The sequence below is a fragment of the Pterocles gutturalis genome, unplaced genomic scaffold (genome assembly GCF_000699245.1).
Source record: "Pterocles gutturalis isolate BGI_N339 unplaced genomic scaffold, ASM69924v1 Scaffold53099, whole genome shotgun sequence".
NCBI lineage: Eukaryota > Metazoa > Chordata > Aves > Pterocliformes > Pteroclidae > Pterocles > Pterocles gutturalis.
Genome location: NW_010132733.1, coordinates 1 through 12558, shown reverse-complemented (window position 1 = coordinate 12558; position 12558 = coordinate 1). Strand labels below are relative to the sequence as shown.

Here is a 12558-nt window from a genome sequence, read left to right as displayed (position 1 = left end):
TTAGAAACATTTTTCATTCTGCTCCTCTGGTGCACAGCATTTCTTCTGCCACCTTGTGGAACCATGGGCTGGCGTTCCACAAAACTGAACACCAGGACTGTGACGGCTGCTGACACCACTGCACCTGCAATCACAGAGGGTCTGTATCCGAGATGATCGGCTTCACAGCTACACCACACTGCGTCTGCTGGTGGCTCTCTTAAGGTTAGGTTTGACAAAAGCATTTCCCAAGTGTCACGGTGTGCACAACTGACTCCATGGAACAGACCGGTCTCCTTATACGTGAGCCAGCAGCTACTCCTGAAAGTCCGTAAGGTCTGAACACTCCATTATCACTTCTGATTTACTGAAGTCACAACAATTAGCCCTTGGAGAAAGCAGTTAACCTCTGCTCAAAAATGGTTGAGCCCAAATTCTCTCATCAAAGCAAGTTCTCTCTGCTGTCTTTGTCTCCTCACTGCACAAGGCTCAGACTGATTAAAACAGAAATTTACCAGGACTTACCATCTCTTATCATAGTAGAGTTTTCCATCTTCTATTCGGGCTTCAAACCGCTGTGCTGGAGACTCTGCTGGTGTAGCTGGGAGATGTTCGGGAGAGGAGGGAGAGGCTGACAACAGGAAAGAAACTGTTTATAAAGACGAGCATATGTTCACCACACAACAGCATAGTTGCCTGCAGAATTACAATTAATAAATTCATATTAAGCAGAAATAACAAAGCGACAAACTCAAATTTCCATCAAAAAAATCCTTCGGCAAGTTAGTACCACCCTGTCTTGAAATAAAGTGTACAGACACACCTAGAGAGCTAAAAGCATAAACTCTAACTTCTCAATCTCTCTATCTACCTGACAAGCAGGCAAGCTGCCCAGATGCATCTGAATGTAACGGAAACACCTCCATGCACAGCTAGACTGTGTGCCCAAATATTTCAGCCAAAGATGCACATGCCTCCCTTCCCATCCCTGAGAATCTTCTGAACAGAGACTCCACAGAGCACCCATTTGCCGCAGTAGCTACACAAAGAACAGCAATTACACAGTCAAAACAATTATACTGTCAAATTACACAGTCAGCAATTACACAGTCAGAAAGTCTACAATATAATTCTCTGTTCAAAACAGCACGATTGTGAACAAGTACCAGTGCAACTGTTAACTCACCTGGTCTCTTGGGTGATTTAAGCTACATGGGAAGAAAGCAAAGCAGCGTTAGAGATGTGACACGAACCATAGAAATCTGCAGCAATAATTTCAGATAGTCTTACTTTCCACACTCTAAATGGTTCATTTTTTAAATGTACTGTTAACTGGCATAACACATAACCAGAACAGCACGCTATAAACAGCCAAAGGTGGAGATTATCAGGATCACGATGTAAAAGGTCTACAAACTGAACTGCAGCGCACTCAGATAATTCACTAAAACAAATCAAAACCAAACTCATCTAACCATAATTAAAAAATAAACCATATTTTTGAACATGATCCAACATTTCTCAGGGTACATAAAATACAGGAGATAAATCATTAGAGACACCTCAACAGCTGGCACAAAAAGCATGCACCGCTACCATCCTCAAAAGCCTTAATGAGCAGCCCCTGTTGTAAGAAATTAGATAAGCTTAAAGTGTTTAGCAAGAAAGCAATAGGGTAATCCAACCTAAAAAAAACCAAACTATACACATAGACACTGCATCCTATCCAGCCTGCTGAAGTATTGCAACAGTGGGGAGAAAAAATAACCAACCTAAAACCCACCCCCCCACACTAAGGCCTAAAGCAGAGGCAGCCTGTGATCTCACAGAAAGACGTGTTAACATCTGTTCAGCCCTGCGGAGAAGAAAGAAACTCCTTAAGATAGCTCATCACTTGGTTCAGACAAAAGGTAACATTTTTAGATGGCAGTCATTCTAATTAGGTTAATTAAACCTATTAAAATGAAAGGGAGGAGGTACCATCTTGCTAACTCTTATTGTGTTACTTCAGAAAGGTTACTGGGATGGAGCAGTCCCACATCTCAGAACATAAAACAGAGTCCTGTTCTCTTCGGGGGAAGCATTAGCTTTCTCTTTAAAACAAATACAAACCAAGCAATAATCCTTACCTTATTCAGTGTTCTCAGATCCTCCATTATTTGCTCATCAGTCAACAAGTAATTTAGCTGAGGTATCCAGAATTAAGGTTTCCATAAGCTCTTGGCAAGCAAGGTTAACAATTAAAGGTCAGTGACATTTTACTTGACTAAACATCAGCCAAAAGGTTTCAGTAAAGTTGCATGAGAATTTATTAAATGTCATACTTGAGCTTTTTTTGACATATGAGTTAATACAGGTGCCTCTCCACAGAGCCTCACATTTAGCAGCAGAGTGCAAAATCATTTTAACTTATTTAGACATAAGCATCAATGAAAACCTTTAGTGCACTGACATTTGCTTCATGAAGGCATCAAGCACGAGTGTTGTCAGTGTTTTTCAGCTTGCATTGCTGCAGAGAACAATCTCGGAGCTGAAACACAACAGACTCACTTCAGATCTTGTACAACGAAACCAAATCCCACACAAACCTACAAAAAGAAACTCATCATTTTGCAACTCAGTAAGCAGGAATAGAGACATAGGGAGAAGAGGGGAAAGCCCCACAAAAAACAACTCAAAAAAGAAAATAAAGCCAGAGGCACAAAACGCATCCTTGTGTGGACGAGGATAAACAGGAGCCTACCATTCACCTGAAAACACACCCAAAATCTCAGAACACAGATGTTAGTGCCTTATTAGAGCTCCGCTGTCATTTTGTGTAGTTTCACCACCGCATCTTCCTACTTCCCCTCTCTACTGCTCCTCTGTCACTTCCACACAAGAAAAAGCTGAGTAGAGAGAAGGAAACGGCACCTAAGCAAAGCAGAGGACCCTCTCTCAGGCTTTAGCCGACAGTGTTTCCTCAAAACAGCTGTTAAGTCGAAGTATCCAAGGTATTAAACTGAAGTTAATAATTGCTAGGCCCATTTTAAGGATTTTGGTTCCGATGGACTTTAATCCTCTCCCCAGCGAGGAAAAGCAGATCAGGTTTCATCCTGTGGCTGCCGTATCATGCTCAATTAGGAGGTCACGTTCATGATGAAACTAATTTATCTTGGATGAGACAGGCACACTAATAAAGGGATTTTTTTTTCCTGAAAGAGTGAACAGAATCTCCAACCAGAAAGAGATTAAAACTAAAGATGCTTGTGAACATCCTGCATGAACTCCAGAGTTCAGGCTTTTATATTGCCCTCAGAAAAATGCAAGTCACACATAAGTCATAAGGCATGTTTTTTAAATCTAATTTAAGCTACACAAGTTTAGAACCTAATAATAAGCCTCTGCAAAGCAAATATTGCCACCTTCCTTTCCAGGTGACTTTAATACACAAATCGAAAAAGCGCCTGTCATCACGGAGGAGCTAAAAATATATTTCCACAAGCTAAGGAACATCTTAATTACAAGAAACACACAACAAGACAGGAGAAGGATTACATATACATGTTTTTCTCTTTCTTGTGATATATGAAAACAAGATGGATTTTTTTTTTTTTATTCAAAGAACAAATCTAGCACTCCTTGCTTTTGCTATGCATCTCTCTGGATTAGAGACCTGAAGCCTTTATCAGAAATGGAAAAACTATTTTGATATGACAAATATGATATTTCTGGCAAATGTTTTGTCACATCTTGAAATGAGAAAAGCTCTGGCTGATGTAAAAAGCCATTTACTATCTATGGAATCAATTACCTCAGCAGTTATATATAATGTTCTTTTAAAGTTTTTCCTTTGTGAAAAAAATTGCCTGAAGAATTTAAACTATTCTCACTGACAAAAAAAATAAAGTTATTTCATGACATTGTAAAGTTTACCTTAGGACACCAAGGGATCTCCACAGACTGGTTGTGTGATATTAGTTTATCACACATTACACATGACAAATGGTGCTTCAGTATTTCTTAGATTAAAATCTTATCATAGCACCTCCTTTCATTTTCCCTCCTGTACAAAACAACACCGATGCAGGTAGCATGCCAGCTGAAAATACAATAGCCCTCCAGTGACTCTGTAAAAGGATATCAGGGGCAGGTTTCCTCCTCTTATCAGGGATAGGAACTGGATCATTTGGTCGTCGCCTCAGTTTCCTTGTCATAATGGGCTTCACTTCCATTGAATCTGTAGAGTAATGAAGTTGGAGAGCTGATAAGACCAGAGGGAAAGGAGTAAGAAGGAGCAGCTTTCTACACAAGGAAAACAATCTTTCCTCTTTCATAGAGAAAATTGGATTTTATTTTTTTTGTGATAGCTTCCAGCATCCAAGCTGGAAGTGCTGACAGTGAATCTAAGCTCTCTTTCATACCAGGTCACATTCAGTAGCAGCGTTGTGCTGCCATGGTTACAGCTTGCGTTGGCTGGAAGCAGCACAGGTGGTTTGGGAGCATTTTACAGCTCCATCAGGTACAGATAACAAGTACAATGATGCCACAAGGATTCAGGGCAAATTTCTTTAATGCTAATGCTATGTGCTTGTGAACAGATCATTTAAAATGCAACGTTCATGGAGTTCTTCGCTCACAAAACTTGGATAGTTAATAGCAAGTAAAACAGCTCCGCATCAATTGCTCTTTTTCTTATCTTCAAGCTGGAAAAATAGCTTTGTCAAGGAACACAGATAATTATGGCATTCAAGACTGATACAAGTCTGCTGCTGTAATTTTAAACAAATAGTATTTAAATTCAGATTATCTAAAAATGTTCCAAATTATGATTAATGAAATGAACCTAATTAATAACATGCAGAGAAGCAGTTGACAGGAAACAAATTGTAGCATATGCATGGAGGAAAAAAAATCTATTTAAAATTGAGACACGAGTCTCATCACCAAGTAATTATCTGAAATTACAGTTTGTCCAAATGTCTACAGGCAATCTTAACTAATTTACTCAAACTCTCACAAATCATTCTTTAATTTATGAAGGTATCTTGAACTGGTAAGCAAGACACTCCATCTTAAATGCAAAACACACCATCTCACCTCTCTATGTGCTGAGAATTATTTGCTCATCTTTAAGTACATCTGAATCACACCCTAGGTAGCACTTACATCCATGAAGCCGCTTCGGCTCCCTCTAGACGCTAAAACCTTCAGCAGCTACGCCTGTTCAAAACACACCAAATTACTTTTCTCCTTATCTCAAGGGTGAACAAGGATGACCATGCTGCACACCAAGGGAACAAATATTATGATAAAAGCTTTAAAAAAAACCCCAAAGTGCCACCCACCAAGTGCATGCCAAAGGAAACCTTATCTCTAGGATTCAAAGCTGAATTTGAAAAACACCGAACATTAACAACCCTGCAGGCACTAAAAATGTACCATGTTGAATATAAGCCGTTCTTCTCATTTGTTAAGACTGATTTACAACAGCCTCGGAAGAGGGGTTTGAAGCACTTACTCAAGGTGATACGCAGCCAAGGTCTTTTTAAAAAAAATTAGTTTCAAATGAGTTGTTACAGAGCTGTTATCTATATTGCTTAAAGCGTGAATAAGGCAGAGAGATCAATTTTCTTTTTATCTTAGCATCCTGTATCTTAAAATTGTGACAAGTCAGCAGAAAGTCAGCACCTAACAAGTTTTCAGAAAAACAAGTTTGAGACTCTTACTTTGAGATTCTTGAGAGATTCATGAAAACTTCATAAAGGAACTTTTGCAGAGCTGTTAAAGCACCAACAGTCTTACATGAGACTAAATGGTTAAGAACCACACTGTGCAATGCTCCAGAACAGGAGGCAACTATTGCAACCTCATGAAACTGCAACACTCCCAGATGAGCTTATTCATCAGGTTGGTAACTTGAATCCTTGTACACACTGAACTTCCAAAGGTTTTACAAACCACTGAGTTCACATCAGTTCCAGTATTCTTATTTCTTGGCCTGTACCCCGTGTTCACAACAAAATCTGTTACTTGTAAAGAAATCATATTGGATTTCTGCTAGTCTAGAGGGAAGGAGGTAAGGGAGGGCTAACAACCAGAATGGTTCTTTACTCCACAGGTACTCACACGCCTTCTCCTAGGGTTAAATCTGATGTAACAGCTCATCTCTTCAGGACACACAACAACGGGGGGAGACACACTTTCCTGAAGAGGCTCAATCTGATCCCCAAATCAGACTACTAAATGCTTCTTTTACCCCTCCTCAGCCTCCCTTTAACTCTGCAAATCCAAATCCTCATGTTACCAGCTGTCCTGCTGATAGAGAAATCAGATTCCTGCAGACTCCCAGAACACTGGCATGCAGATTTCCAAAGGCAGGATCTAGTCAGATCCTGATGCACTAACAAAAACCTGCTTGCAAGATTAGTACCACATCCCAGCCAAGTAGCGAACAGATGCAGGCACAGGACAACAAGAGCAAAGTTAAAGGCTAAGGCACAGTCTGCAAGATCAGACTAGACTTCATAATAAAAAAAATTAAAAAAAATAAAAATATCTGGGAAACAGCATAGCTGAAGATGAGTTCCAGACCAGATTAGCCCTAACAGTTTGTACAAAGCAAGCGCATTCTTGAATAGGTCCAAACAAGTTTTAATTCTCGGTTCTGAACACTATTAGCTTATGTAACTTCTGCAGATACTATGCAAGAAAGATATAAAAGGTCTAACTCACAGACACGCCTCAGCAACACAACAAATGTTATCTGTCCATCAAGTGAGGGAGTTGGTCTCAGAAAAAGAGAAGAAAATTAGACTTTTGGTTAAGCAGCAGAGGAACATAATCTGTGAAGGATGCTAACGGCCCCTCTACACAGCCCCACCCTGTCCATTACTGCAAAGAGCACGGTCAAGGCACTAAGGGCACCACCTGGTCTCAAAGCAATCTGTCCATTTAATGTCCATTTTCCAGAGCCTGGACACAAACATAGCTCACAAATCTATTTTTCTAGCTTTAAGTAGCAAATTTTAACCTTTATTGTTTGCCCTTCTTCAACTTCTTGACCACCTATTACTGAAGAAAGAAAGGACACAGTTCAGAACCTGGCACCACTGGTTAGGTCAACACTGGGGCACATCTCAACAGTTTAATTGTCAGACACAGGAACCAAAGAAATCCCTTTCCCTGCATGTAAGAAAGCCTGCTGCTGCTGCTTCTCTGGCACTATTTTATTCACCTGTTAGTAATTCAGGTCACTGAATTTCATGATGAACTGCTTTCTCCATTAAAAGATCACCAATTTGTGTTCTACACCTGTTGGCATTTGGAAAGCTTTAAAGCCTTCAACTAGCTGTCTGCATAAACCAGCACTGCCACCTTTATATCTTTTTTCTATGCAGTAGCAGAGTAGATAAGACAAACAACAGATGCCTATCTTGTTTATACCTCCTGTTAATTCCATGGTTAGCTTTTCATTCTCAATCATCTTCTTTTTCTCTTCCAGTTCTGCAATCAAATTTTCCTTAAGCTCAATTTTCTTATCTTCAAACTCCTTTGCTGCTGCCTTCTTTTCCTTGACATAATTTTTTTCCACCTGATCTGTCTACAAACCAAAAGAACAAAAAGGTCAACTAAGGAACCAGTGACTCAAGTTAATAATATCACAACAGCTTCTTTCAATTGCTGTACTGATTAGCTTTTATGTTCAAAACTGTAGCCAGTGCTAAAGATTATCAATATTCATAATCAGCAGACACCCATCAAAAATGACTAAGTAAGCAGTACTATCCTGGCAAAAGAATTAATTATTAAAAAAAATAAAATTATGTTGCATAACATCAAGTCCCTAGCAGAGAACTCTTCAGATTTATAAACAGCACTACCATTAAACAAGCTTTTAAAACCAGCCAAACACACAGACAGCTTACAGCAGCCCAAGAGCAAATATTTCTTTTAATTCTATTTTAATGACAAAGTCCAGGAGTTACTTGAAGTAACACCAACAGTAGGCTGTACTACATCTCAAGCGTAATACCACCAGCTGGAGGAAGAAAATGTCTTTAAACCTTCTGGAAAATCAAGCACAGGTATAGCTGATGAAACAGGAGGTTTATAACTCTTCCATCTAGTGAATATATATTTTGATAAAGAGTACTTACTTCCAGCTGGAGGAACAGTTCTGAAAGACAAGAAAGAGAATTTACTATCTTCAAAGATGCACAAAATGAGTTCCCTAACATTTTAAGTCATTGAATATTGCAATCAGGAGAGGCAGCGAACTAAATAGTGCAGGTACTCACCCAACCTCTACTATCACTTTGCAGTTTTACACTGAAAACAAAGTAACTACGAAAAAATTCTACAAAAATATGTTAATTGAAGTCTTCTACAGATTGGCAAGTGGATCTGCAAAGCTTACACAGCACTATTCCATAGTACTCAGTTCAGCTACTATTCCCAGCAGTAGTAAGCATGTAGACCATCTTCCTTCCAGTTTATTTACAATCAATTAACACTAGCGACAAACTTCCCAGACAGAAACTTGAACCATGTAGCTGAATGTATGGCTGGCAAAAATTCTCAGTTTAAGCCAACTTCATGAATTTCAGCAATGACTGGTTCAGAAATAATTCTGCAGCTGTTAAAAGATTCAGTCTACTTAACTCACACATGTCTGATTTCAGGCTGTTTACACCTGAGAAAACAAGCAAGGAAATTGTTAGGTATCACTGAAGGCTGAGTTCTAACACATGGCAATGATTAGCTCAAGTCAATGGATGAGGCAAATGGATTTCTGGGTGTGAAATAGCCTGCTACTGATGTCTGTGCAATTCCTAACAACTTAAAATCAAGCAGGACAGAACACTTCTTGTGTTTCCTGAAGGATATAATGCTCAAAATAAAGTTTCTCCTCAAGGTAGTGGCAAGAACAGCAAACCGAGGCACCTTAGCAGTCCTCAAATCACCATATTTCACCAGCACATTAATCTCTGGCAACACCTGAAGTAGATCTGCCAAGATCATAGGCTTCAAATATGTTTCGGAGAAGACTGTAGTAGCAACACTGTACTGCAGTGTTGGGGTTTTTTTTAATAATTTTTAAAAGCAACTAAATAGAAACTAAAGATGATAATGGCCCGATAAAAATCAAACCTTTTGTTTGCACAGGGCTCTACCAATTGAGCATGGAAGCAGTATTATCGAGATAATAAAACACAGGTAAGTCTAAACTGTTGCTTTAATATCTGCGAATTCTAAAAAAAATCCTCAACATGGGAAGGATAAACATAGAAGACCATTCTTCCTGCAGTACTAGGCAGCTGGATTTTTTTTAATCATTAAATTAAAAGTTATCACCATGTGCCCTCCTGTGGAAGAAACATGTTTCTGCAGCACAGGTCTTTGCCAGACAGAAATACAAGTTGGCAGCTAGTCTTAATTTTACCAGAATAGCCCAACAGTACTAGAATGCAGCTGTAGTGTACATGAAATTAACCTCAGAAGACAGATTCCTGTTAAGAAAAAAAAAAAAAAAAAAAAAAAGAATCAAGACAGCTCCCGTCATGCTTTATGCACTCACAAAAAAACTGCACTATACCCTTGGAAGCAGAACCCCTTGCTCCAGCAAGTTCCTTTTCTTTAAAGGACAGAATTACCATGGTTTTTCTTCAGGTGTTATAAAAAACCCATTACTTTAAGTTGTATAGAGCTTCTCAAAGACATTCAGCTCACCTGCATTTCGTATCCTTTCTTTGTACTGCTGGTCCAACTTCTTCATTCTTTTCTGATATTCCTGAAGAGTACCTAGTTGAAAGGAATTGTGGATTCCCATTACAATTTTTTTTTCCAAGCATTAAGTTTTCTCAAGGAGCCATAGCCCACTTGAAACACAAATACTAATATCTGAAATAAGATAACTACAATTCTGGTTTGCTTATTTTGATAAGCACATTTCCCATTTTTCAGAAAGTAGACTACTCCTAAGAAATGCTTTAATACACAGGGGCTTACCACGTGTTTGGAGGGAAGGAGGACAGAAAGCAGCTCACATTTTTCACTCAGCAGCATGACTAAGAGCCAACAATCAGCGAAGGACACTGCTTACATCCTTCAAAACCCTCATCTTTCTGTGACCTTTAAAAGTGCTGAAAATTGTTTAGGAAAAAAAAAGCGCTACCCCCTTCAAAGCTTACCTTCCTGTAATTGTTGTAACTGCCTCTTCAGAGATGCCAGTTTGTCCTGATACATCCTGCAAAGAGAGAGAGCATGCAACTTCACTTTGAAAAAACAAATGTACACCACCTAAATTGCCATCTGTTTAGGTTACAGCACATTTATATGGAATTAAAAACTTTTTAGAAGAACTTTGAAACAAACACCAACCAAAAGAATATTATTCAAATGAAAGGTTATCATTCTGTCGGAAAACGCTGCCACCCCATTGGTTTTACAATACACCCAAACCAATTATTTGGGGAACAGTTCAGGGTAAAACAGGGCTTTTAATGTTTAACTTACATTTAGATCTACAGACACCAGAAACTTTACAACAGAATCACTCTGTCATTTTGTCAAGTCTTAATATTTGTGTCTTAACTTATGAAAGAGAAGGTATTTCCTCACACAGATCTTGACATTACAAAAAAAAAAACCCCGAAGTCTATTCCTGGTGCTTTTGCAAACTTGCATTTCCTTTCTCACGTTTCTGTGGTTTGACACAGGCCAAGTCCTCGTGACCTGTATGAAAACATGTCTCTGACAGTAAGCACAAACACAAAATATTGCAAATACACTGAAACATGAAAGGAAACTACTTCAAGTCTCCAAAAATCCCATCATCTTGGACAAGACTAGCATCCTGTTGTTTAAGGGATATTAACAGGCATCTTACTTTTTTGCTTGGCTTGTATAAAGTAGATCCTTTATTTTATTTAAAGGATCTGTCTACAGCAGGATTCATCTGCAGCAAAACAGCTGCTCCCAGTAACTCGTACCTATTTCTCTGTTCAAAACAGTAGCAGCGCTTAGTTTCTTGACTACAGGTAGAACAGAGAAAGTAACGGAGAGAAGAAACACAAGAATATGGACTCATGAGCTATTTTATTGGGCTAGGCACTGAAAATCCCAGTCTTGGACCAAAGCATTGCAAAGTTTTATGCCAAAAATACCCAAGCCCAAACAAAGAAAGTATTACCTTACTTTTGATCAGAACAGGATACTTACTGTTCTTTCATTTCTACAAAGTCCTCTTCCTCATGTTTTGCCAGGTCAGTTTCACTGGCATCCTCAGTGTCTACATGAGGCAAAAAAATGACTTGTTAAAATGAATGAAGTATTAAAAAAAAAAAAAAAGTAAATCACTTTAAAACAAAGAAATCCCCAAATCTCAGGCAACTTGACCTCAAATACACACCCAGACAGGCCTCTGGAGAGATGAATTCAGAACTGGAATGAACCATCTTATCTCTCTCCTGCAACTACAAGTTAACCTGTGTAAATCCTCTGGAAGTTTTGCAGTGAAGCTTACAAAGAGTCTGAACAACTTCAGCTGAAGATAGTCTGGTGATTTCTTCCCAGTTTAAGACAAGAGGTTCTACATTAATGCTCACACATACAAAGGTGAGATAAAAACAGTCTAGAGACTCTGAAAAACATTTCTTCCTACAGTTTCGCCCATGACATAATACACTGTATGGAAAACACTGAAACAGCTGTAACTAATTCTGTATCTTGACTTGAAACACTCCAAAATGAAAATACTATGGCTAGATGCTGTTAGGGTCAACCACAAAGGTCTCGCTACAGATAAAAAAGTTACTTGCTGTGGTCTGAACTGGACTTCTCAGCTACACATCGCACAGAAGTACTTCAACATTCACACCTAACACAGAAGAATACTGACATAAAGATAGCCCCAAGTTTATGAACAGATAATATAAACTGGGAACAAACCAAACCAGTGTGGGACTGCTAGTTTTCTGCTATGCCTTTTGAGGCTTCTATTTCTAAGACAGAGGTAGCCAAGAATTTACTACCTTTCCTCCCCAGAGAAGGTCACCATCTGCGGGCTGGAGTCACGGGAGGCAGGATACAGCCGCAAAGCCTGAACTACAGTTACACTGCCTACGTGTGGAGCAGAGGCAGCAGTATGATCCCTTTCCTGGTCCTTCCACAGAACCCTCTTTCCTCTAACATCCTCTTGCAACCCCCCTGCTTCTGTCCACACCTTCTTCCACCTTAAATACCTCCTTTCCCCTTAGCCCTTCCCACCACAAAAATATAACTAAGTTTCACACACCAGGTTTATCCCCTGCTTTCACCCTGTTGTCCCACACACTCACTCCCACCTCCTCATGCTCCCTCTTCTCTGTCTCTTCTTCACCTGGGAAACAATTTCAACTCTACCTCTACACCAGCTTCACTTCTCTACTCTTCCACAGGCAACCCCAGCAATCAAACAGACCCTCGTTTTGACCCCATTCTCCTCCTGCTCCAGACCACTCCACCAAACCCACCCACAGCCTTTCTCCCCCAGACACTCCTCCGTCTCCCCAGAGCAATTCCCTTCCCTTCCACCCGCCACCCTGAGAGACACCCCCG

At 39.6% G+C, this 12558-nt stretch overlaps 1 protein-coding gene across 1 annotated transcript; it reads right to left on the bottom strand.

The window, feature by feature from the left end:
* Positions 1–500: 500 nt before the first annotated feature.
* On the bottom strand, positions 501–11251 carry SUDS3 (suppressor of defective silencing 3 homolog (S. cerevisiae); the record flags this gene model as incomplete). Its single annotated transcript, XM_010080958.1, has 9 exons — positions 501–610; positions 1166–1187; positions 2109–2170; positions 4103–4198; positions 7405–7561; positions 8118–8137; positions 9691–9762; positions 10152–10207; positions 11182–11251. Coding segments are annotated over 9 exons (665 nt in total), but the record flags the coding sequence as incomplete, so codon positions are not given.
* Between the last annotated feature and the right edge of the window lie 1307 nt (positions 11252–12558).